We start from the raw sequence: 27,107 nt of genomic DNA on the forward strand, positions 1-27,107 counted from the left end.
AGCTGCCAGCCATAGAACCTTTACTGCATAAAGAGTATCATTTCTTATCAAGTCAGTTTTTGCTTTACTCATTGGTTCTCTTCCATCCTGCGCAGATAAGCATACTAGATCCTGCATTTAATTCAATACCATGCCCCCCTCTATGACTTACCATTAACTGAAACAGTTAACAAAACTGGTGAGGCTATTCCCTGAATATATAGACACTCAAGTCCCCATGGACTTACTGAACAATACCCACCCACCACCAATCTGCTGGCACTGATCTGGTTGGTTTCTAGAGAATAGTAGCCTGCTGAGATACAAAGATGGCTATCCCATGGCCTGCAGAATCACAAGGTCATGCAGTGCTTAAATATTCAAAAACAATTTATGTAATGTTTGCATAACTTTATTGAGTTGCCCAAGTACAAATTTTAGGATGGTTACAGAGTTTATACAAGTATATGAATTAAAATTGTTTTTCAAACACTGAATCCTTTGCTTTAGTTTACGGGTAGATTATTGGTTTTAATCAAAAGACTACCTTGTAGCTACAATCATTAATCAAATTCAGATGTTCCCCCTGCTAAGAATTTACTGGTCTCAGTCAGATTCTTTCTGGAGTACAAACAGAGAAGACAAAACCATCTGTAGTTCATAGTTGAAGATTTCCTTGATCTATGTATATTACATATTATGCCAGTTTTGATTCTCAACTCATTTTAAGGCAGACTAAACAGAAACTGCACATCACAGTCCTCGACAATAGTTTTTTAAAAAGACTACCGTACTCTTACTGGCATGAAAATTATTTTAAACGTTAAGAGACTAAGTCTTAAACAATGAACCAGTTACAAAAAAGCGTCCATCTTCAGAGCCAAGGTCGGGGATGCCTGACCACAAAAGGCAAAGCTTCTTTTTGCTTGCTTATTAGGGATAATGATGGTGCAAGTGAGTTTGGTAAGCTGTTCTTCAATGCAGTCAGGCGGTAAAAGCCCGGAAAGGAGTTAGATGGATTTCGAACTTTGTTTCCTGTTGAACTGTAGAATGGTAACAGTACTGGAGGCAAAACTATTTCTACAGGTTTCAACACAACCATTTTGTCTTCTGACTTTGGCTTCACAATATTAATCTGCTTGTCAAACACTTTTGACATGGAGTTTAAACTGCTTGCATTCTTTGCTGTCCCAGGCACAATTGTACTTGTGATCTGCTTGAGTGCTCTTTTATTCTGAATGTTGCTGTTTATTTGACCCATGTTTTTCTGTAATAGAGTACTAGGTGGTTTTGATAATGGAACCTTTGTGTTTGTATTACTAGTTTCTCTACTCAGGAACTCTGCAATCTTTGCCTGAGTAACATTGGCACTAGAAGCATTCTTTTGCACTACTGTTTTGGATTTCTTTTTCTTCTCTTCTCTTTTTGGAGGTTTTGTCATCTCAACACCTTCCAACAGTCCTTTTGCTGCAGCTCGAGCCAACACATCTTTAACGGACACAGTCTCAGATGGATCTCGCTGAAAATGAACAAGAAATATTACTGATGTAATTTTACATGAAAATTATAGTACTATGGTACCTTGACTATCACTAAACACTTTGTGAAATACTATCATGCACTTGGTCTTAATTTTAAGCCATTAGAACTCAAACATCATGGTACATAATAGTAGCATTTTTCCCTACTTCAGTATAACCCAAGAAAAGAGGAGCAAAACTGGCTGTGAGGAACGTAAACTCTCTTCCTGTTATGGCAGCACTGCTCTGCCTGTTCCTCCTCCCGCCCCCACATCCTGTGTATTTCCTATCTGGAAAATGGAGGGGACAGAGCAGCCATTGAGATTGGGAGCATGTGCTGTGACACCATGCTGTTAGCCTCTTGTTGTGGCTCTAAGTGAAGAGTGTGAAAGGGAAGGAGAGGGGAAAGGAATAGTGGAAGAGAACTAGAAGGGGGAGGGAAGGAACCAGAGTGTAAGGGAGAAATTTGAGGAGAAGGGAAAGAAAAACATGAAAGTAAAAGCAGTGTGACATGGAACCAAAAGGAGGGAGGTGAATGGCAAAGGACTATTTATTTATTTATTTATTTATAACTTTTCTATACCGAAGTTCAAATAACAGAGTTAATTATCACTCCGGTTTACATTGCAACCATAAAACAGTGACAAAGTTGTCTTACATAGAACAGGGGGAGAGAAAAACTTGGATACAGCTTAAGCATGGGGAGTAACGTGTCAAAACTGGTAAGAACTGATAAGAGTTGGCTTTTTGGGGTAACAAGGTATTCCGAGGGAGGGGGTAGGAATGAAGGATTGTAAGGGGGTTGGAAGGGGGGTTGGAATGAATAAGAGTGAGGGAATGAAGGAAGGTATGGGGATAAGAGGAACATGAGCAAGGTGGCATGGAGATTGGGGAACAGAACTGAACAGATGGAAGAAAGAGGAGAGTAAAAGCTGGATTAAGATGGGGCAGAGTCGTGGAAAGATGAAGAGGGGATCAGAGGCTGTAAGATCAGAAAGGAGGGATAGCACCCCAGCTTTTTTTTTTTTTTAAACAAATTCAAAATCATGACCCAAACAAAAATATTTCATTTTCAATTATTTTATTTCATTTATCAACAGCTTTCCAGGTAAAATTGTTCAAAATGATATACAACATATCAAAAGCAAATATCTGTGCCAGGCTAAATGGTAGAAACACTCATAAAGAACACAATTGTTAAAATGTATACAGGCCGATACAGAAAGAAACACAAGAGAGCGGGCGAGTGTCCTGGGCGAGGGAGAGCGGGCGAGTGTCCTGGGCGAGGGAGAGCGGGCGAGTGTCCTGGGCGCACGATACAGAAACGAAAAAGTTTGCTAATTAGGGCCCGCGGTAAAAGGAGGTGCTAGGGAAACTAGCGCGTCCCTAGTGCCTCCTTTTTGACAGGCTGCGGGTTTGACAGCCAACGCTCAATTTTTCCGGCATCAGTTCTCGAGCCCGCTGACAGCCACGGGTTTGGAAACCAGACGCCGGCAAAATTGAGCGTCATGTTTTCAACCTGCGAGCCAATTTTAAATTTTTTTATTTTTAATTATTTTTTTACTTTTGGGACCTCCGACTTAATATCGCCGTGATATTAAGTCAGAGGGTGTACAGAAAAGCAGTTTTTACTGCTTTTCTGTACACTTTCCCGGTGCCGGTAGAAATTAACGCCTAACTTTGGGTAGGTGCTAATTTCTGAAAGTAAAATGTGCGGCTTGGCTGCACATTTTACTTACAGAATCGCGTGGGAATAACTAATAGGGCCATCAACATGCATTTGCATGTTGCGGGCGCTATTAGTTTCGGGGGGGTTGGCTGCGCATTTTCGACGCACTATTACCCCTTACTGAATAATGGGTAAAGCTAGCGCGTCAAAAACGCATGTCCAAACGCGGGAGTGCACTGTACTGTATCGGCCCGATAGAGAGGCATAGTTTAATGGGACAATGCAAACATGGATTTAGCCAAGGGAAGTCTTACCCCACAAAATTTGCTACATTTTTTTTGAGGGTGCAAACAAACATGTGGATAAAGGTGAGCTAGTTGATATGGAGTATCTGGATTTCCAGAAAGCATTTGACAAAGTCCCTCATGAGAGACTTCTTAGGAAAATAAAAAGTCATGGGATAGGGGGCAGTGACCTATTGTGGATTCCCAACTGGTTAATGATGCAAACAGAGTAGAGCTAAATGGTAAATGCTCCCATTGGAGAAAGGTGAATAGTGGAGTGCTCCAGGGATCTGTTCTGGCTTCACTGCTTTTTATTATTATAAATGACCTGGAAATAGGAATAAGTGAGGTGATCAAATTTGTCAACAATACAAAATTATTCAAAGTTGTTAAATCACAAGAGGATTGTGAGAAATTGCAAGAGGACATTGCAAAACTGGGAAACGGAGCATGCAAATGGCAAATGAAATTTAATGTGGACAAGTGCAAAATGGTGCACCTAGGGAAGAGTAATTCAAATTATGGCTATACAATGCAAGGATCCACATTAGGAGTCACCATGCAGGTGTCATCACTGAAAATAAGCTGAAATCTATTTAGTGTGCAGCAGCAGCAGCCAAGAAAAGAACAGAAAAGAATGCTAGGGATTATTAGGAAAGGAATGGAGGATAAAACACAGAATCTCATAATGCCTCTATATCACTCCATAGGGCGACCTCATCTTGAGTATTGTATGCAGCTCTGGTCACATCATCTCAGAAAAGATATAGCAGAATTAGAAAAGATACAGAGAAGGGCAACCAAAATGATAAAGAGGATAGAACAATTCCTCTATGAAGAAAAGCTAAAGAGGTTAGGACTCATCAGCTTGGAGAAGAGATGGCTAATGGGAGGTACTCTAGAGGTCTAAAAAAAATGAGTGGAATGGAACAAGTAAAATTTAATCAGTTGGGTACTTTTCCGAAAAGTACAAAGACTAGGGACACACAATGAAGTAACTAGATAATGCAGTTAAACTAATAAAAGAAAATATTTTTTTACTCAATGCATAATTAAGCTCTGGAATTCATTGCCAGAGGATGTGGTGAAGGCTATTAGTGTTGCTGCATTTGCTTTTATGGTTAATGGACTTTACCTTCAGGAACTTGTCCAAACTTTTAAAAGTTGCAGAAATTCACTGCTTATTCTTGGGATAAGCAGCTTGGAATTTATCTACCCCTTGGGATCCTGCCAGATACTTGTGACCTGGCTTAACCACTATTGGAAATAAGATACTGGGCTTGAAGGACCTTTGGTCTGACCCAGCAAGGCAAGTCTTATTACAAGAGAAGGAATATAGGGCCTTAACTTAACACCAGACTGCAAACATCCTCCATTTAAAACACTACACTTTTTGGTGAATTCCTTTCTAGCAGCCAGAATGACTTCAGATACCTTTTTCAGACAAATCAAAGGCACTTATTACATCTCCCTCAACATCAAGGTTGTGAGGGCCAGAGATTGGATGCTGGTAAAGAGCAATATTCCCTTGTTTTGAATGATCAGGGATGGGCTCCTTCAGGGACAGGTTGAGGAAGTCAAAATGCTTTATTATATCTCTCTGTTCAATATAGAGTAATATATTGTATATACTTGTATAAGTGTCAATCTCGTGGATAAATCAAGGGCAGTTTTCGGCTCAAAAATTAAAAAATTTGCTATGACTCGTGGATAAATTGAGGCTATGCCCAGTCATTCACTCCTCCCCCTCCCCCCAAAGGCTATCCCCGGTCAGTTCACTCCTTCCTTCTCGCCCCCTACATGGCTATCTCTGGTACGTTTACCTATGGGCTGAAGACATAACCGAAGCAGCTAGAAAGAGGCCAGTGGCAGTAGAACAGATTCTCCCTTGCACCCCCACCCGATCCCTTAACTCACCCGCTGCTAGCAAGACGGGAGTTGCGGTTGCTTGGGTATGCCCTCCCTCCTCCCACGTGGAGTCTCAGTGTCATGCTTTGAATCACGTGGTTCTAACTGCGCCAATCAAGCCCTGGCAAGGGAGGTAGGATGTGCATGAGCAACTGCAACTACCGTTGATGTCCTGCTAACAGCAGGTGAGTTAAGGGATCGGGTGGGGGTGCGAGGGAGAAACTGTCCTACTGCCACTGGCCTCTTTCTAGCTGCTTCGGTTATGTCTTCAGCCTGCAGGAGAACGGACTGGGGATAGCAATGGGAGGGAGGGAAGGAGTGAATGGACCATTAACCCATGGATAAGGCGACCCTATTTTTCAAGATGAATTTTGAGACTTAATTTCTTGACATATACATGAGTATATAAGGTAGTTCAATTTAGCTAATGTTCTTTCCTAATTTATGCTATACTTACTATAAATAAAGATAGAGGATACTATTTAGAGTATAATAAATATGTAAACAAATTTGTATAAGGATGTATATCAGTAGACCTTTTGGATTCATGGACAAGATAAAAGATAATAGAGAAATTACTTACCTGATAGTTTCATTTTTCTTAGTGTAGACAGATGGACTCAGGTCCAGTGGGTTATGCTCCCCTGCCAGCAGATGGAGACTGAGCAAGATGACGTCAGAGTATATATAGTCCTGCAGGGACCCCAGCCTGCCAGTATTCTCTTCAAAAGCAACTGTGGGCAAATTAGCAAAAGATTTGATTAAAAAACATGATTAATAACAGGTAACCAGAACTGTACTCAACCAACCCTAAACACTGAACTCACGTAAGATTCTAGGTACCACAGGCTAGGGACTGGATGAACACTTACCAGTAATCCCTTGGGACCCAGAGCCCCACAGGAGTACTATTGACACTCATGTGACAGCTGAAGGCGGGAAGCTGAGTCCATCTGCCTACATTAAGGAAAACGAAATAAATTATCAGGTAAGTAATTTCTTCATTTCCTAGATAGATGGACTCAGGACCAGTGGGATGTACCAAAGTTACTCCCCAACAGGGTGTGAGGCTGTCCGCAATCCAGTCAACACCACACCTATAAAGGCTGCATCCTCCTGGGCCTGCACATCTAGATGATAAAACCTGGAAAAAGTGTGTAAGGAGGACCACATCTCAGCTCGGCAGATATCAATGGGAGACAACAGACTAACCTCCGCCCATGACACAGCCTGAGACCTAGTAGAATGGCCCCTAATTGAGTAGGCAATGGCTTTCCAGTATCCACATTTGTGGCCGTGACTACCTCCTTAATCCAATGAGCTATGGTAGCCCACGAAGCTGGAGCACCCTGCTTTCTTCCGCCATGGACAACAAAGACAATCCATCTTTCGAAACGATTCAGAGACCTCCAGATATCGCACGACAGGATGTTTAACATCCAAGGAGCGCAAAAGGCAAAACTCCTCCGCATCTCTGACTTTATCCAGAGATGGCAAGGAGATGAACTAATTCAAATGAAAGTCCTAGACCACCTTGGGCAAGAAGGATGGAACAATAAGCAGGATAATAAGGATGGACAATAAGCAGGATGGACAATAAGCAGGATAATAAGGATGGAACAAAGTTATGCCCCCGGAGTCACCTGAAGGAACGGCTCCGGCAAGACAAGGCTTGTAGCTCAGAAATCTGACACGCAGAACATATAGCCATCAGGAACAGTCTTCAAGGTCAACAACTATAAGGAAAGGCCACGCAGTGGTCAGAACGCAGGGCCCACCAAAAAGTCCAGCACCAGTGGAGAAAGGTAAACAGTGGAGTGCCACAGGGATCTGAACTTGGACTGATGCTTTTTAATATATTTATAAATGATCTGGAAAGGGGTACGATGAGTGAGGTGATCAAATTTACAGATGGCACAAAATTAAGCAGAGTAGTTAAATTTCAAGCGGATTGTGATGAATTGCAGGAGGACCTTGCGAGACTGGAAGATTGGGCTTCCAAATGGCAGATGACATTTAACGTGGACAAGTGCAAAGTGATGCATTTAGGGAAAAATAACCCTTGATGTAGTTACACAATCTTAAGTTCTATCTTAGGAGTTACCACCCAGGAAAGAGATCTAGGCACTATAGTGGATAATACATTGAAACAGTCAGCCCAGTGTGCTGTGGTGATCAAAAAAGGAAACAATGTTTCAAATTATTAAAAAGGGAATAGAAAATAAAACTGAGAATGTCAAAGCCTCTGTATCACTCCATGGTGATACTGCACCTTGAATACTGTGTGCAGTTCTGGTCACTGCATCTCAAAAAGGATATAGTTGTACTAAAAGTGCAGAGAAGGATGAACAAAATGATAAGGGGCATGGAATGGCTGTCCTATGAGGAAATGCTAAAGAAGTTAGGGCTTTTCAGTTTGGAGAAGAGACAATTGAGGGGAGATATGATAGAAGTCTACAAAATCATGAAAGGACTTGAACAAGTTAATGTAAATTGGTTAATTACTGTCTCAGATAATAGAAGGACCAGGGAGCACTCCATGAAATTAGCAAGTAGCTCATTTAAAACAAATCGAAGAAAATTCTTTCACTTAGCACATAGTTAAGCTCTGGAATTCACTGCCAGAGGGTGTGCTTACAGTAGTTAGTGTAACTGGGTTTAAAAAAGGTTTGGATAAGTTCCTAGAGGATAAATCCATAAACTGCTATGACAGTAATTAATAAGCAATAGTAGCTTGTGATCTAATGTTTCTGTACTTGCCAGGTACTTGTGACTTGGATTGGCTACTGTTGGAAACAGAATACTGGGCTTGATGGACCCTTGGTCTGACCCAGTATGGCATCTCTTATGTTCTAAGACTCTACAATGGAACTGGTAACCTCAAGGAAGGCCTAAGATGCTTTACTCCCTTCAAAAAAACAGGCCACATCAGGATGAGACAACAAGGAAACACGATTCACCAGGCCTCTGAAAGAGCCGCAACCTGCACCTTCAAGGAATTAAGGGCCAAGCCTTTATTCAATCCATCCTGCAAAAAATCCAGAATGAGAGGGATCTTAACTGAACGAGGAAGAACACCCTGTTCCTCACACCAGGCCTCAAAAACTCTCCAAACCCGCACATAAGCCAAGGAAGTGGAGAACTTGTGAGCGTGGAGTAAAGTGGCAATCACCGCAGAAGAATAACCATGCTTTAACAGGCAAGCCCTCTCAAGGGCCAAACCATAAGCCAGAATGGAGTCAGATCCTCGTGAAGAACCTGTCCCTGCTGTAGCAGATCCATGTGCGGCGGAAGACAAAGGGGGGGGGGGGGGCCCTCGACAAGGAGACATCGCAAATCCATGTAACATGGACGCCTGGCCTAGTCTGGTGCCACCAGGAGTACTAGCCCCCTGTGGCCTTCGATCCTGCAAATTATCCTGCCCAGCAAGGGCCACGGATGAAAGGCATAAAGCAATGTGTCTTCCAGCCAGACCTGTATGAGAGCATCTATTCCCAGGGAACATGGATCTCTCCTGCGACTGTAGAATCAAGGAACCTTCGCATTTCGAGAAGTCGCCAGCAGGTCTTGGATGGAAGGCCATAGCGATCCACAATCAACTGAAACACCTCAATTGACAACACCCATTCCCCTGGGTTGAGACTCTCCCTGAAGAGAAAGTTCACTCTTAAGTTGGCTTTTCCTACAATGTCAGAGGCAGAGATCTGCAGATGACCTTCTGTCCATTCCATCAGCGACACTTGCTGGCTCTTGGTTCCTCCCTGGTGATTGATATAGGCCACCGTTGTCGTGTTGTCTGACATCACGCGAACCCGTTTGATTCCGCAACCTGTGGCTGAACTGCAAGCATGCCAGTCATTCCACCCAGGCATCCAGGTGATTATGTTCCAGCGGGACTCTTCGATACTGCAGGGCTATATATATATACTGTGACGTCAGCTTGTTCCAACTCCATCTGCTGGCAGGGGAGCATAAACCAACTGGTCCTGAGTCCATCTGTCTACACGCTAGGAAATTATAATTGGTAGAAAATAGATATGATATGTGACCTTTTCCAATCAGTAATAAAATGTGTTGTATTTGTAGGTAATTGCAAACAGAACCTAGGTCAGGCTGACCTGTTGATTAGTCAGAACATATGAATAAAATGCAGAAATAACTGTAATTGGTTAAGTTAAAGCAAAACATTAAAAGAATTTTATTTTATGCTGATCTTGTGTTTAGAAACATTATATAAGATTGATTGTAATTACTAGATTTCGAGAATGCCCACTGAGAGCCTGTTCAAAGTGTGGTTTTCTCCCATGTGATATTTTCCTATGTAAATATTACACGTCAATTAATCTCTGTAGATTAGAGAAAATAGTACAAATTTCTACATGGTCTTACAAGAATGGAAACCAGATTTGTCTTAGACAAAAGGCAACTATGAATACTATAGTTCCTTGGTCTTCTGGGTTTTAAGGTTTTTCCCACCAGAGGTACTGGAGAGCATGCATATAGAAGACCCTTTCCAAAATGAAAGGAGAAGGCATTTCTCACTAGCCTGTCTTGATCCCCCCTCCTGCTGACTTTGAATCCTTTCCCCTCTACAGCCCTAGGTCATAGGCTATTTAGGGCAGGTGATAAGCCATAGCTTGAGTTGTATCTAGCAGAGCTTCTATAAATTCCAGTTGTGGTATAAGGCTCAAATTGGATGAACCTTAGTGATTTCAACAGCTGGATGGCTCTCCGCATGGATTTGTCAACCCTGTCTGCAATTTACTTTCCATCAGGCATTTGTCCAAATAGGAAAATATATGAAGCCCCAAGTTGCATAGAAATGATGCAACAGTAAGATTTTATGAAAACCTACAGTGCTGAAGCTAGGCTAAAAGGCATGTCGTACTTACTGTTTCCCCACACAAATCTGAGATACTTCCCATGTCTTGGATGAGTGTGAGTGTGAAGGCCTCCTGCAAATCCAGATCGCACAACTAGTCTCCTTTGTTTATAAAAGAAATGACAGTGCCTTTAGTAATCTCAAACTTTTCCTCTTTCAGGAATTTGTTCAAGGCCCTTAGGTACAAGTGGGATGATACAGTCCAGTCTTTGGGAACCAGGAAATGAATGGAGTAAAATCCCCATGCGCTTGTTATGTTGGTGACAAGGGGGAAGGGGAGGGAAAGGATGCAGGTTCAATCACTTGGTCCGTAGGACAGAGGAGATTTCTGACCCAAGTAAATCCTGGTGTTAAGTGAGATTTAATGCACTTCTGGGCAAGCTATTTGGAGATATTTCTAATAGATGTAATGTGTAGCAGTTTTCCACTGTATAAAGGACCCAGCTGTCTGAGGTTAGAATGGGCCAACAGTTTATGAAAATCCTCAGGCTCCCCCCTACAGGGGGGGGGGGTCACTGGCCATCTGCTCTGGTTTCCTTCAAAACCTGGTCCCTGGATTTGACTGGACAGCCATGAGGAGCTTAGATCTTCTCTGCTCATGATAGCGAGGCTTCAAGTCTTGCTAACTAGGGTGAGTGGGGCCTGGGTAGAGATTTTTTTTTTTTTTTATTGAGGGAAACTGCTGCTTCCTAGTCAGGCCATTATACAATCTCTAAGAAATGGAGGGTGATTTGGAAGTGACAGTAAATAGGGTTTGAAGCATACTATAGTGGTCTTTTGTAAGTTGAGCCACTTCTTTCATCTTATCTCCAAGGCTTTCCTGCATGTCTTCCTTGAAATCTAAGAGCTTGCAGTAGTCAATGCCCACTTCAGAGGATCTTGATTCCATCTCAAAGATTTATAGGTCATGCTGACCAGGTGCTTTTGGCACTCTTCAGTCTCCATCAGATTATGGAATTCCATTTCTTTTTCTTGAGAAAGAAACTAGGTGAAATTCTGGGTCATTTCTAGGATTTTGTGCAATTACATGTACATATGGTAGGATGCTATGCGAGATGGAACACTGTTCTGATAATGATTTTTCTTGAAAAGATCCACATTCTAGGGGGCAAGGTGCAAGTTCTTGCCTTCTTGGCCCTTTTTAGCATGTATCTAACAACCACACTTTGTGTTATCTGGAGCCTGTCAAATCCCTCAGTTGCCTGGGTATGATACTCTGTATCTGCTTTCTTACCAACAAGAAGCAGAATATGTAGAGTTTCCTGTCTTCTCCATACAGGCACTGCCACCAATTATTTAGAAGTATCTAGACACTTAAGGCCAAGAAGAGGTGTCTTGGACTCACTCTATGCCTGTCACTCAAAAAACACAGCTTTAGCCATCTTCTGTACAAAAGGTATGAAGAAGACATCAGGAGATTATCCGTTCCCTGCCTGTGATAAAGATTTGAAGGACAGAGTGTATTTCTCTTTAGAACAGAACACCTCTGGCAAATAGACAGGACCATAGGACTCCTCATACTTGAATTCAGAAAGGATATATTTAACAAATGTCTGGGAACAGGCCAATCCTGGAGCCAAAAGACCTATGAAGCTTGAAGTTTGTTTCCTTGTGTGTTGGGACCAAGCTGCTTTGAGGGGCAGGAGAGACTTCCCATTCCGAACCTTCTTGACACTGACTGGGGAGTCGAATTTATGTCTATACATTCTGTGCCAGAGGGGAGGTGCTAAGAGGTGGATCACTCAACACACCAAGAGGTGTCAAAGTTCTCAACATTTGAACTTCAACATGCTTGATGTGTCAAAACAGTGACTATGATTTTCCCACCAAGCTCCACACCTTGAGTGCTGAAGACTACACTGGAGTCAGCTTGGTTGGAGAGCCAGTGCCCTTTGTGGCTTGTTAGAAGTTGAAGCCGAAGGCTGCAGACTGGATCTAAGAAGAGTGGAACAGCAACATCTTAGTCCGAAAGGCTGAGCACACCTCCAGCTCTAGCTGCTTTGGACAGTATGGAGCCTTCTGTACCTTCATACTTTTCAGAAATTTCACAAAGCATCATCTAGCATCATATGTGGACACATGACCCAATTCTGTGACTAGATGAATCTGCTCTTCCTCAGAGGGGTATGAATTAGGGATGTGCAATCGTTTTTCGGTTCTCCCGAGCCATTCCGAATTAGGCAATTTCAACGAAATTGCCCAATTCAGGAAAAACGCCTAATTCAGGAAAATTCATTTTCGGGTTAGCGCGCACTAACTCTGCCAAGTTAATGCGCACTAACCCGAAAATTGGGGCACCCAAAAAACAAACCCCCGAACCGCGGGAAAAAAAGTTCCCGGGGGGGGGGGGGGGGGGGCCGAAACGAAGCCCAACACAATATAGAAACCCGAAGCACATCTCTAGTATAAAGCAAATGTTGCTTACCTGTAACAGGTGTTCTCACAGGACAGCCGGATGTTAGTCCTCACATATGGGTGACATCACAGGATGGAGCCCAATCACGGAAAACTTCTGTCAAAGTTTCCAGAACTTTGACTGGCCCCTACTGGGCATGCCCAGCATGGCACTAACCCTGCAGCCAGCAGGGGTCCCCCTTCAGTCTTATTTGAAAGCTACAGGCAGTGCTGAAAAATAAAATAACAAAATGTTACGAATCCAACACCGCGGGGCGGCGGGCGGGTTTCGTGAGGACTAACATCCTACTGTCCTGTGAGAACACCTGTTACAGGTAAACAACGTTTGCTTTCTCACAGGACAAGCAGGATGGTAGTCCTCACATATGGGTGAGTACCGAGCTGAGGATGTCCGAACATGCACCAAATGTACCCAAAAGACGTGCAACAGGCACAACAACTGGGGTGGAATTTGGTAGAGGACATCCTGAACCCCACCGGGCAGGCGGAAGGGTATTGGTACGTCACGTTGTAAATAGGTTACGAAGGACAGACTGGCCAAAGATGGAATCTTGTCTTCTGGCCTTCTTCAAGCAATAGTGGGCTGCAAAGGTGTGGAGCGAACTCCAGGTAGCAGCCCTGCAAATGTCAGGAAGCGGCACCGATCGTAGGTGTGCTACTGAAATTGCCATGGCCCTCACAGAGTGTGCTTTAACACGGTCTTGAAAAGGAATGCCTGCTTGCTGATAGCAAAAAGATATGCAGTCCGCCAACCAGGAGGAGAGAGTCTGCTTACCCACAGGTTGCCCTAATTTGTTGGGGTGGAAAGAGACGGAAAGGGTGGTGGATGCCTGGAATGCCCTTCCGGAGGAAGTGGTGAAGTCTAAAACTGTGAAGGACTTCAAAGGGGCATGGGATAAACACTGTGGATCCATCAAGTCTAGTGGGCGTAAATAAAGAGGAGGCAGCAAAACACTGCACGGAGCGGCAGTAGCCACAGAGGCATTCACGGAGCTGGATGCCAGTGGCCAGTAGTTGGTGTTCCACCTTCAGGCAGCAAAACACTGCACGGAGCGGCAGTAGCCACAGAGGCATTCACGGAGCTGGATGCCAGTGGCCAGTAGTTGGTGTTCCACCTTCAGGCAGCAAAACACTGCACGGAGCGGCAGTAGCCACAGAGGCATTCACGGAGCGGGATGCCAGTGGCCAGTGGTTGGTGTTCCGCCTTCACGGAGGGCTGCCATCTCCAAAAAAAAACCAAAACAAAACAAAACAAAAACAAAAAACAAACAAACAAAGCAGGGGTGGGTAAGAGTATGGGGCAGGGGTGTGGCCTGCTTGTTGCGGCGGTTGCTACCCCTGATTGAGCTGGATGTTCAATGGGATGCGGATACGGCACTGCTCTCTGCATGGTGGAGGGGTGGAAGGGAGTTGGGGCCGGAGGGTGCTGGAAGCCAATAGTGATGGGTGGGAGGGAGAAAAAGGGTGGGAAAAAAAATGGATAAACTGCGTGGCTTGCTGGGGAGACTGGATCGGCCGTTTGGTCTTCTTCTGCCGTCATTTCTATGTTTCTATATGTTTCTATGTTTCTAACTGAGTGCTCTTTCTGTGGACAACTGTACGGTCTAGATAAAAAGCTAGAGCCCATTTACAGTCAAGGGAATGCAGAGCCTGTTCCCCTGGATTGGAATTGGGCCTGGGAAAGAAGGTAGGTAGTATGATGGATTGATTAATGTGAAACTCCGAGACTACCTTAGGTAAAAACTTAGGGTGAGTGCGGAGTACCGCCCGTTTCTGCAAGAGTTTAGTGTAAGGCGGATAGGTAACTAGGGCCTGTAACTAACTAACCCTGCTGGCTGATGTGATAATCAAAAGGAAAATCACTTTCCATGTGAGATATTTTAGGTCACAGGAGCGAAGAGGCTCGAATGGTGGCTTCATGAGCCGACCGAGAACTAGGTTAAGGTCCCAAGAAAGGGCCGGAGGACGTAAAGGTGGCTTGATGTGGAGCAAGCCCTTCAAAAAGCATGTTACAAGGGGTTGTACTGATATAGGGACATCTTTATGGAAGGCGGCTACCGCACTGACATGCATTCTGATGGAAGAGGTCTTTAGACCTGACTCTGATAAGTGCCAGAGATAGTCTAAAAACTTTGGGACTGGACAGGAAAAGGGATCAAGGGACTGAGAAGCGCACCATGATGTGAACTTTTTCCATTTATAAGAGTAAGATTTTCTCGTGGAAGGCTTCTGTGAAGCAATCAAGACATGGGAAACTGGGCCTGAAAGGTTAAGAGGTTGAAGGATTAACCTTTCAACATCCATGCAGTCAAGGACAAGGCTTGAAGGTTGGGATGACGTAGGCACCCATTGTTTTGAGTGATCAGAAACGGGTCCTTTCCCAGGGGAATGTGCCTGCGGATGGAGAGATCCTGCAGTATTGGAAACCACACTTGGCGTGGCCAGTGAGGTGCCATCAGGATCATGGTTCCCTTGTCCTGACGTAACTTCACAAGAGTCTTCGAGAGAGGAGGAAGTGGCGGGAATGCGTAGAGCAGACTGGTTGCCCATGAGAGGAAGAATGCGTCTCTGGGTTGAGAATGTTTGCTGCCAATGAGAGTGCAGTAGTTCTCCACTTTGCGGTTTTGTGGGGACGCAAAGAGGTCTCTCTGAGGATATCCCCATTGTTGGAAGATGGAGTTCGCTACCAAGGGGTTGAGAGACCACTTGTGCGGTTGAAAGACGCGACTCAGCTTGTCTGCCAGCACATTGTCCACTCCCGGCAAGTAGGTGGCCCTGAGGTACATCGAATGGGAGAGAGCTTCCGCTCAAATCTGTGCAGCTTCCTGACACAGAAGGAAGGAGCCTGTGCCTCCCTGTTTGTTGATGTACTACATGGCCACCTGGTTGTCCATCTGAATCAGGATGACTTGATTTGAGAGGCGATCCTGAAAAGCCCTGAGAGCATATCTGATTGCTCGAAGTTCCAGGAAATGTATTTGGTGTTTGGCTTCCTCTGGAGACCAAGAGCCTTGTGTCTGCAGATCGGCTACATGGGCTCCCCACCCGAGGTTGGAAGTGTCGGTGGTGAGAATGATTTGAGGATTTGGAACCTGGAAGGGCAATCCCTGGAGGAGATTGGTTTGATTTTTCCACCAGGCGAGAGACAGATGGAGTGAGTCGGTGACATGGACAATGGTTGCAGAGGCTGAATAGCTTGAGTCCATTGAGCCCTGAGAGTCCAGTGCATGAGTCTCATGGCCAAGCGGGCCATTGGTGTGACATGGACTGAGGACGCCATGTGTCCCAGGACGATGAGAAATCGGCGTGCAGTCGCAGAGTGCTGAGACTGCAGCTGGTGAGCAAGAGATACAAGAGTCAGTGCTCGTTGTCGAAGCAGGAAAGCCTTTGCCTGTAAGGTGTCCAAGTCTGCCCCAATGAACGACAAGGTTTGAGATGGGACTAAGTAGGATTTGTCGTAATTGAAGAGAAATCATAACATAATTAGAGTGTGTAAGGTTAGATTGAGGGACGACAGAGCAGCTTGCTGAGTGGGAGCCCTGATTAACCAGTCGTCCAGATAGGGGTAGACGTGAACACCTTGTGTCCGGAGGAAGGCTGCGACTATGCTGGTTTGATGACGTCTATGCAATGGTTGGAGTCGGGGTTTGAGCACGGAAGAGAAGTTCCATCTTCTCCATTCTGGCCTTGCGACCCTTCGGTGTCATTAGGGCACATTTATTTATTTAGCATATTTATATACCGTTTTACCAATATCAATTGACCAAAGCGGTTTACAACAACATAATTATAAATCAAAACTAACTTAAAATATACTTTAAGTAAAAAATAAACAAATAAAATAAACAAATAAACAAAATTTGAATAAAAATACAATTTAAAACTTGACCAATAACATAAAATTTAGGTGACTTGAAATTATAGGTAATTGGCTATTACATTACAAAACTAAAAGAAAGAAACGATCAAATAAGTTAACAAGTAATTAAAGACATCTTCTAGTCTTTAATAAAGTGTTATGGCAAAAAAAAAACTTCATGGCCGTTTGACTGTTAGTTAATAGGTTCCGTGTTCCCAAATGCTTCCAAAAATAGATGTGTTTTTAGTGCCGCCTTAAACTCCTTTCGACTAGATATTAGTCTTAAGGAATCTGGCAGAGCATTCCACAAAATAGGGCCAGCGAATGAAAAAGCTCTTTGCCTCATTATGTTTAAAGCAGCCATTTTCACTGTGGGAACTTCTAAAAGATTTTTCCCTGCTGATCTGAGTTCTCTCCCAGGTTTATAAACTCGCAAAATAGAGTACAGCCAGAAAGAAACTGTGCTATTTAGCAAAGAGTGGTGCAGGTCAAGACATCGTGCTCGCATCCTAGACACATTACACAGACTTTATGGGGGTCTGTGATAGACATGGTGCGGGTACAGTCCGTGCACTGACGAAACCCCGATGCCATGGCCATGGAAAAAAAAAAAAATTTGAGTCACGGTACGGTCGACGGCCAGTAGGCCGCGAGGGCCAAACTCGATTGTAATAGACGGAAAACGGGTAAAAACTTACCGAAGTACCGCGGACTGAGAAAAAAGTTAGAGGAGGGACCCCTGTGGGGCAATTTAACTTTTACTAATTCTGTGAGGAAAATTCCTGTCAGGAATCTCTTCACAGCTCCTTTACCACGAGGCTACTGCTGCACGGAAAAAAGAAGACTGAAGGGGACCCCTGCTGGCTGCAGGGTTAGTGCCATGCTGGGCATGCCCAGTAGGGGCCAGTCAAAGTTCTGGAAACTTTGACAAAAGTTTTCTGTGATTGGGCTCCATCCTGTGATGTCACCCATATGTGAGGACTACCATCCTGCTTGTCCTGTGAGAAATACAATTCTCCTCTTCTTTCTCCTGTCTCTGTCCCACTTACCTACTCTTTTACCCTATGGCAAGTAGGAAGGAAAGCTGGTAATCGTCTTGCTGTGCCTGCTAGGAAATACACTCTCTTTTAACTGGCAACATAAGACAAATAAACAAAGCAAAGAATAGGCTAGGATAGATCAATGAAACCGGTTTTCTTCTGTGTATATTCTGCAGTCATTCACATGTTAGAGCTGGGGCTACAGTGTTTAATATCTTCAGGATTCCAGGGCCTGGATCATACTATAATAGTAAGTTTGTGTCATACATTTATAATTATTTAGATGTAATGTCAACTTCACATTTCCAAAACTATATTTGTTAGTGGCCTGTATGATTGGAAAAGTAACATTTTATATTATAGAATGATTAATTTTTAATTATAATATCAAAAAGTTGAAAGGTATGCTCTTATTTTTATAGTCAAAATTAAAATGTTCCCAGCATCTCTCTCTCTTACACACACACTTTTTTGTCAGTCTTACCTCTCTTGAAAGAACTGCCAGAAAACAGCCATTAGTTAGCTCTGATGGTTCCACTTTGAAAAATTTATCAGAAGCCAACACAATTTCCGATGTGTGACAAAGTGGAAGTACAGGAGGACTAAGCCTGTGTAAAAATATTCAAAATTCTATGAAAATATAAATTTCAAAACATAGTATACAATATAAAGTATCTATGAAGCTTGGCAAATATATGCACTGCCATTAACATGCACTCAAAATTATAGAATCTACAATTTCTAATAAAAATCTAGCCTTAAGATTTACAATAGAATTTTGCTTATTTATTCAATTTGAGGGTAATTTTGAAACAGCCCGGCACAGGGCTAAAGTTTGCAAGACTAGTTACTCAGAATGTAAATCATGAGGACTTTCTAGCAATGAGTCCAGGATCCTGTGACCCCCTTGCTTGATGACAAGGAACATCTACTTGATTGTCTATTTGGATAAGAATTATTTTTCCCTGAAGGAGATGTGAAAACGTTTTTAATGAATATCGGAGCTCCAGTTGCTCTGTTGATAACCAAGTTCCTTGTTTTTGTAAAGCACCCGTGTGCGCACTCCATCCCCTGGTGGATGCATCAGTTGCCAATGTTACTTGATGGGGCAGAAGACAAAGAGAAGCGCCCCCCCCCCCCCCATCTGTAGGACATTCGTGTCTAGCCACCACTGGAGAGACTCATTACTTCTGTCCTCACTGGGGACAATAAGGATTGAAGTTACTGGTCCTACTAAGAGCAGAGGCCCCATTGAAGAATTGTCATGTTGACGTGGGTCAAGGGAACGATATGAACTGCTTCTGCCATATGGCGTCCTGGCAGGACTTGATCCTTCCATATAAGCCCTTGGATCAAGGATCAGAGACAGTATGCTTGCTATTCTGAGAGAAACACCCTTTGCTACAGAAGTCTATCCATGCCCCTAAGAACTTGATCTTTTGGGTTGGTACAAGATTAGACTTCATGAACTTCACAAAATTCCAGTGACTGAAGTTGGATTGTCTTCTGCAGGGCATGTAACAATCCAGTTTAGAAAGACCCCGTTACTAACCAGTCATACAGATAGGGGAAAATACAGATGTCCTGATGACAAAGATGTGCTGCTACTACCGCCAGATATTTGATGAATACTTAGTGCTTCTGAGAGTTTGAAAGGGAGCACTTTTACTAGTAGTAAGAAGACTCCACCACAAACTGAAGGTACTGTCAATGGGATGGATGAATGGGAATGCAGGCATATTCATCCTTCAGATCCAGGGCATACATCCACTCTCCTGCTTGAATGAATAGTAGAATGGTGTGCAGAAAGTTCATTTTGAATTTCTCCCACAACAGGGTCATGTTTAGACTTTTTAAATCCAGGATAGGCCTCAATCCCCCTGATTTCTTGGGGTTAAGGAAATAGCGAGAGTAGAATCCCTTGTCATGCTGGTTGAGAGGGACAAGCTATTGTTCGATGCATGAGAAAGCAAAATTGCTTACCTGTAATAGGTGTTATCCCAGGACAGCAGGATGTAGTCCTCACATATGGGTGACATCACTTGTCAGGGCCCTATCACGGAAAACTTTCTGTCAAAGTTTCTAAAAACGTTTGACTGGCATACTGAGCATGCCATTATCCCTCGAGCCACAGGAGTCTCCCTTCAGTCTCGTTTGTAGCAATAAATGTAAGCGAAAAAATAAAATAAAACATTTCGGACCCAACTCCATGGGGTGGCGGGTGGGTTTTGTAAGGACTACATCCTGCTGTCCTGGGATAACACCTATTACAGGTAAGCAATTTTGCTTTATCTCAGGACAAGCAGGATGATAGTCCTCACATATGAGTGATTAGCAAGCTACTGGCTGAGTCAGCTTTGTGTTGGACAAACAGCGTACAACTTGTGCAACAGGCACAACTGGTATACTGTTGGAAAATTGAGGCAGCCTGAAATCACAGCAGGTTGGACATGGAAGGAGTTGGATTATACTGGAAATAAGTTCTTTAAGACAGATTGACCAAAGGCTGTATCTCGTCGACCTTCCTTGTCCAAGCAGTAATGAGCTGCAAATGTGTGAAGAGAACTCCATGTTGCAGCTCTGCAGATATCAGCAATCTGTACTGAACGATAGTGTGCTACTGAGGTTGCCATTGCTCTGAGTGTGCTTTTACTCGTCCCTGGAGAGAAAGGCCTGCTTTTTCATAGCAGAAGTCTATACAATCTGCTAGCCAGTTAAAGAGTGTTTGTTTGCCCACTGCCAAATCCGGTTTGTTTTTGTCAAAAGAAACAAAGAGCTGGGTGGATTTTCTATAGACTTTAGTGCGGTCTAGATAATACGCTAGCGTTCGTTTACAGTCCAAGGTGTGTAAAACTCGTTCGCCTTGGTGAGAGTGAGGTCTTGGAAAGAATGTGGGCAAATTTATATACTGATTCAAGTGGAAATCAGTAACTATCTTAGGAAGGAATTTTGGGTGAGTACATAGGATCACTTGGTTATGTAGGAATCTGATATAGGGTGAGTATGTTACAAGTGCCTGTAACTCACTAACTCTTTTAGCAGATGTAATAGCTACTAGGAAGAGAACTTTCCATGTAAGAAATTTAACATCACAGGAATCTATGGGTTCAAAGGGGGAACGCATGAGTCTTGTTAGTACTACAGTAAAGTCCCATTCTGTGACTGGTGGCCGTAAAGGAGGTTTAAGTTGAATTAATCCTCTCATAACCTACTGATAAGGGGTTGTGCTGATATCGGAGCATCCCCTATTCCTTTGTAGTAAGCTGAGATAGCACTGAGGTGTACCCTTACTGACGAAGTCTGGAGACCAGAGTCTGAAAGGTGCTAGAGATAGTCCAATAAAGATGATGTGGAGCAGGAAAAGGGATCAATACTTTTCTGCATGCACCATGTGGTGAATCTTTTCCACTTACGATAGGATTTTCGTGTGGAAGATTTTCGTGAAGCTACAAGCACTTGAGAAACAGTTGAAAGATCGAATGGTTGCAGGATCAAGCTTTCAACATCCAGGCTGTGAGGGATAGGGTTTGAAGGTTGGGTTGGCGCAACCTGCCCTGTTCCTGAGTTATGAGAGTGGGTGCTGTGCCTAGATGAATTGGTTCTGCGATTGAGAGGTCGAGAAGTATGGGAAACCACACTTGTTGAGGCCAATATGGGGCTATGAATATCATTGACCCTTTGTTCTGTTGTAGCTTGATGAGAGTTTTGGTTATCAGCGGTATCAGGGGGAGGCCTGAGTTCCGAGGGTGAGCAAAGGCGTCCTTGGCTATTCGGTTTCCCTACTTCTGTAGGGAGCACAATCTGTCCACTTTATGATTCAGTTCGGATGCAAAGAGGTCCATTATTGGTTGACCCAAACGTTGAAATATTCTGGTCGCTACTAAAGGATCCAGGGACCACTCGTGGGGATGGAACTGATGAATGAGGCAATCTGCAAGTACGTTGTGTATGCCTAAGAGATAAGTGGCCTGGAGAAACATGGAATGTGTCAGGGACCAGTCCCAAATTTGTGCGGCTTCTTGGCACAGGAGATAAGAGCCTGTACCACCCTGTTTGTTCAGGTACCACATGGCAACTGTGTTGTCTGTTTGTATGAGAACAGTCTTGTGTGAAAGGAAGTCCTTGAATGCATATAGAGCATAACGTATAGATCGAAGCTCTAGGAAGTTTATTTGAAATGTTGCTTCGAGTTTTGTCCAAGTACCTTGAGTCTGAAGAGTTTGTATATGTGCTCCCCAACCTAAGGTGGATGCATCTGTAGTTAAGGTCACTTGTGGAACTGGTTGCTGAAACGGTAGGCCTGTTAGCAAGTTGTTTGTGTTCGTCCACCAGAGGAGAGATGAACATAACTGGTGGGTTATTTGAAGTGGAGACGACAGTGGTTGAACGGCTTGGAGCCACTGTGATCTCAAAGTCCATTGTGTTATTCTCATGGCTAATCTGGCCATAGGGGTGACGTGGACTGTGGAAGCCATGTGGCCCAGCAGAGTTAAAAACTGATGGGCTGTAGCCATTGTCTTTGTGCGCAGAGATTTCGCTAATTTGGAGTGTGTGTCTGTGCGGTCTTTTGGTAGGAAGGCTTTTGACGATAAAATGTAGAAGGTGAGATGGTATGAGATAGGATTTCTGGTAATTGATGAGAAATCCCAATGAGTGAAGCAGGTTGATTGTGAGTTTGAGAGAGTCGAGAGCTCCTTGTTTTGATTGACTCTTGATGAGCCAGTCGTCCAGATAAGGAAAAACATGTATGCTTTTCTTGTGTAAATGGGCCGCCGCCACTGCTAGGCACTTTGTGAATACTCGGGGTGCCGATGGAAGTCCGAATGGTAGAACTCGGTATTGAAAGTGTTGATGACCCACCAGGAAACGCAGGAACTTGCGATGAGGAGGGAATATTGGAATGTGAGTGTAAGCGTCTTGAAGATCAGAGAATAGAGCCAATCTCCTGCTTGAAGAAGGGGAAGCATGGTGCCTAAGGACACCATCCTGAATTTTTCTTTCCTTAGAAATTTGTTGAGTTTTCGGAGGTCTAAGATGGGTCGAAGTCCTCCTGTTTTCTTTGGAATGAGAAAATAGCGGGAGTAGAATCCTCTACCCTGCTGAGGTCGGGGAGCTGGTTCCACAGCCCTGGCTCTCAGCAGGGTGGATAATTCTGTTTGTAAAAGATTGGTATGATCCTTGTGTATCCAGAGGGAGTTTGGTGGGGAATCTCTAGGTACTGTGAGAAAATCCAGATGGTAACCTTGTGACACAATGGATAGTACCCATTGATCTGTTGTGATATTTGTCCAACTGGGTAGAAAGAATGAGATTCAGCCTCCAACTGACAAGTGCTGGATCAGGTTCCTGGAGTGGCTGCTGTTCTCTGGAAGGACTTCAAAACCCCGATGCCGGGTCTGTCTGAGGAGGAGGTTGAAGTCTAGATGCTTTTGGTTGTCTGAACTGACCTCTCTGGGAAGGTCTTGTTGTCTTACCACGAGGTGCTGGAGGATAAAACCTTCATGGTCTACAATAAGGTTTTCTGGTATCTTTCCTGTTTGTTCGCCTTGCAGAAGATGGAGTTTCTGCAGCAACTATGGAAAGCTGGTGCAGAGTTTTATTATGGTCCTTTAACTGCGCAACAGCATCTTGCACCTTTTCTGCAAAAAGGTTGTCACCAGTGCAAGGGAGGTCTGCTAATTTCTCCTGAATCTCCGGTTGGAGATCAGATGCCTTTAGTCAAGTCCATCTTCTTGCGCTAATACCTGTTGCTGCCATCCTGGAAGATGTCTTGAAACAGTCATAGGCCGCACACACTTAGTGTTTACCTGCTTCTAGGCCTTTATGAATTATAGAATTGAAGGAATCTTGGTGTTGCTGTGGCAGAGATTCTTACAATTCTTGTATCTGTTTCCATAAGTTTCGTTGGTATTGCGTCATATATAATTGGTAAGAGGCAATTCTAGAAACAAGCATGGAGCCTTGAAACATCTTTCTTCCCAGAGTATCAAGAAATTTCTGCTCCTTTCTAGGAGGTGTGGATGAATGTGGATGGATTCTTTATCATCTTGTTTGGGCGGACTCTACCACCACAGATTGGTGTGGGAGCTGAGGCTTGTGAAAACCTGGTATGTGTTGGACTAAGTATGTGGCATCCGTCCGCTTGTTCACTGGTGGAATTGAACAAGGTTGTTCCCACAATCTATGTTGAAGATCAACTAGGACTTCATGGACTGGAATGGCAAGTACCTCTTTGGGGAGGGGGGGGAGAGATCTACAAACTGTAGAACCTCTAGAGTTTTAAGTCTTGTGTACTCCTCTGTTAATAACTGGAAAGGAATTGTATCAGACATTTCCTTTATGAAGTTGGAAAAGGAGAGGTCCTCTGGAGGTGACTTTCTCCTTTCTTCTGGTGGAGATGGGTCAGATAATACATCTTCAGAGGAAGAATCGGTATCCACATCCTCCCACGTATCTGATAAGGTGTGATGTGGAGGAGTGGAATGAGGAGGAAGAAGTGGCATCAAAGGATACAAAGGCATTGATGGTTTTGGATGAGACCTCGGTGGCATTGATGGAGGTGGATGTGGAATCGATGGCCCCGATGGAATAGTCTGGCACCTCAGTTGAGAAATACCCGATGGCCCCGGTATCGGCTCAGGCATCAGTAAATTAAAACCTGAGTGAGGCTTCATCATCCGAAGAACCGGGAATTGGTATCTGTGTTAGGTCTTTTATCGGTGTCATCGGTTTTGATGGCAGTGGTTGCGTCGGCAGGGCACCGATTAAGGCATCGATTCTTGCACGTAACTGTGTAAACACAGATGGCTCCTGTGTCTGTGCTGGCATCGGCACCGGTGGATGGAGATCTCGAAGAGCTTCAATTACTGCCAGGCAGATGAACCCGTCCAGTTCCTCCCTTATAGCTGGTGAGGTCAGAGCAGCATAGGGGGTGGCAGAGCAGGTGGAACTGGCTCTTCCACAGGTCCCTGTGAAGGCACAGTACCTCGCACCGATAGCGGTGGGGATCGCCTTGGACTAAGAGGCATCAAGGGTGTAGATGGCTCCTCTGCTCTAGTCCTCTTCGGTGGCGGCTCGATGGTCATTGGCGCCACCCCGGGAATCGAGCCGACATCGGACGTGGAAGTTCGTCAATGTTTCTCTTGGTGCTCGGTACCTTTCTTTTCCAGCACCAAAGTCAATTTTATCAATGACCTTGACAGCGTCGGGGACGGGTAGTCACCACTTCCTTCATGAAGCCGCTTGGTTTTAATGACCACTTTTTTAGCCGTTCCTGCTGGTGACGACTGCGTCGACGTCGATGGAAGAAGCTGAATTTGGAAAAGGCTTTCCATTTTTTCCCAAATAGGCCCGTCTGCCTTTAGCCATCATTTCAGCACATTGAGGGCATGCAGTCACACTATGTCTTGGGCCCAAACAAAGGACACACTCGACATGGGGGGGTCAGTAATTGACATTGTCCAAGGGCAATTTGGGCATTTTTTGAACCCAGTTGCCATTACAAATAATTGTTTGAAGGCCGGACAGCCTTCTGGCAACAAAATCCGACAGAATGGTATCGACCGCAAAACAGTTTACTCACTGATCGATGTAAAAAACGGGAGACCTCTATGAAGGAGAAAAATTTTGATAATTTTTTAAAACTTTTTCTGTGAAGGAAAAATGTGTGAAGTACCACACAGGGCTCCTTAACCGCGAAGCTAACTGCAGCACAGAAAAAAGAAGACCGAAGAGAGACCCCTGTGGCTCGAGGGATAATGGCATGCTGGGCATGCTCAGTGGGCTCAGTATGCCAGTCAAAAGTTTCTAGAAACTTTGACAAAAGTTTTCTGTGATAGGGCTCCATCCAGTGACATCACCCACATGTGAGGACTATCATCCTGCTTGTCCTGGGATAAGCAACTCTACCTTGATACAGAGTTGAGTTACTGAAAGCTGAAAAATAAGGTGGCGCCAGAAAGCAGATGAAATGGAAACAGTAACCAGACTCCAAAATCATAAGCACCCAACAATCCTTGGTGATTTTTTCCCCACTCATTCAGTTAGAGGTGAAATCTCCCTTCCGGAGAGTTGAAAACCAGGAAGTCAAGTCTTGTCATAAAGTAAGCTCAGTTTTGGGCTGGGTTTGCCACAGCGTCTTCAGTTCAAATCTTTCACATTGATGTTCCCAAGCCAGAAGCTGCTGTTGAAGCACAGGTGGTGCACAATACTGCTGAAATTGGAGGAAGGGGTATCTCTGGAAGTAGGAATTCTTAAAAACATAGTATGGACATCATGACAAGGTTGGTTGCTTGGAATCCATAGTAGACTGGATGGCAACATGTTGCTCCTTGATCTGGGCAGCTGTTTCCCTGAGCTTGTCTCCGAAGAGGTTTTCTCCAGAGCAGGACATCTACCAACTTATTGTGTACATCTTCACATAGACCACTGGCCCTTAACCAAGCTATGCAGTATGCGCCAATGGCAGCTACAGACAATCTGGCTGCGTTATCAAATGATTTGATTACAGAGTGAAAAAGACACCACTTGCATCCCTCTTCATCTTGGACAGCTTGTGGACACCCCAACTGGTCTCCTTCTCTTGACTTTAGGAGAGGCTTCAGCTTCCGGATGCAATCATGTAAGTACTGTATCATATAAAACTGATGGGCCACTATGTGGCCATTGAGCACAGGGGTCTGGAAAACTTTTTTCCCTGAAGTTGTCCAACAGCCTAGGGCCTTTGCCTGGTGGGATGTTGGAGAAAATCCTAGTCTTCTTTGCCCTCTTCAGTGCTGATTCCACTATTACTCACTGGTGCAGAAACTGTACCACCCTAAATCCTGGGGTTTGCTGGACTCTTTACTTAAGGGCCAGTTTTCTAGCTATTGGGGGGCAGGTTACCATTTTCTTACAAATTGTTTGCAATTTTAGTAGGATGTAGTGTATCAGGATTGCTGCAAGCTCTGCTGGAATGTCCAGGATCCGGAGAAAGTAAAAATCTTCAGTGTGGAGGTCCTCTGAATCCCAAGACTTTCCACAACTTATCCATGAACTTGGAATAGGAGAGGTCTTCTGGCAATGAATAGGGCCTCCAGGGGATCAGATAGAGGGTTGGAGGGGATTCCCCATCTATCCTCTCTCTGATTCAAGGGGAGAGGGAACACTAACCCCAAGACCTCAATAAGGATTCAGGCAATCAGGGCAGGGACTTCCAGGAGGGAAGGGTTAGGCTGGCCATCATAGTTGGTGATTCCATTATTAGAACATACGAACATAAGAAAATGCCATACTGGGTCAGACCAAGGGTCCATCAAGCCCAGCATCCTGTTTCCAACAGTGGCCAATCCAGGCCATAAGAACCTGGCAAGTACCCAAAAACTAAGTCTATTCCATGTAACCATTGATAATGGCAGTGGCTATTCTCTAAGTGAACTTAATAGCAGGTAATTAGAAATGTAGATAGCAGGGTGGCTGGTGGACGTGAGGACTGCCTGGTGCGAAGGTGGCAGACCTCACGCGTCACCTAGATAGGATTATAGACAGTGCTGGGGAGGAGCCGGATGTCATGG

At 44.2% G+C, this 27,107-nt stretch overlaps 1 protein-coding gene across 2 annotated transcripts in view; it reads right to left on the minus strand.

The window, feature by feature from the left end:
- Positions 1-676: 676 nt before the first annotated feature.
- The window catches only part of NSUN7 (NOP2/Sun RNA methyltransferase family member 7), a 298,057-nt gene continuing 271,626 nt past the window's right edge, over positions 677-27,107 (minus strand). The window contains exons 11-12 of one of the 2 annotated variants that reach the window (XM_029588977.1): positions 18,041-18,164; positions 677-1,498 (exon numbers count right to left, since the gene is read on the minus strand). In XM_029588977.1, the coding sequence (XP_029444837.1) occupies positions 854-1,498; positions 18,041-18,164 (769 nt within the window). In that variant the 3' untranslated portion in view covers positions 677-853. The remainder of the gene's footprint in view (positions 1,499-18,040; positions 18,165-27,107) is intronic. The other variant, XM_029588986.1, reaches the window with a different exon arrangement.

This window comes from Rhinatrema bivittatum, chromosome 1 (assembly GCF_901001135.1).
Source record: "Rhinatrema bivittatum chromosome 1, aRhiBiv1.1, whole genome shotgun sequence".
NCBI classification, from domain to species: domain Eukaryota; kingdom Metazoa; phylum Chordata; class Amphibia; order Gymnophiona; family Rhinatrematidae; genus Rhinatrema; species Rhinatrema bivittatum.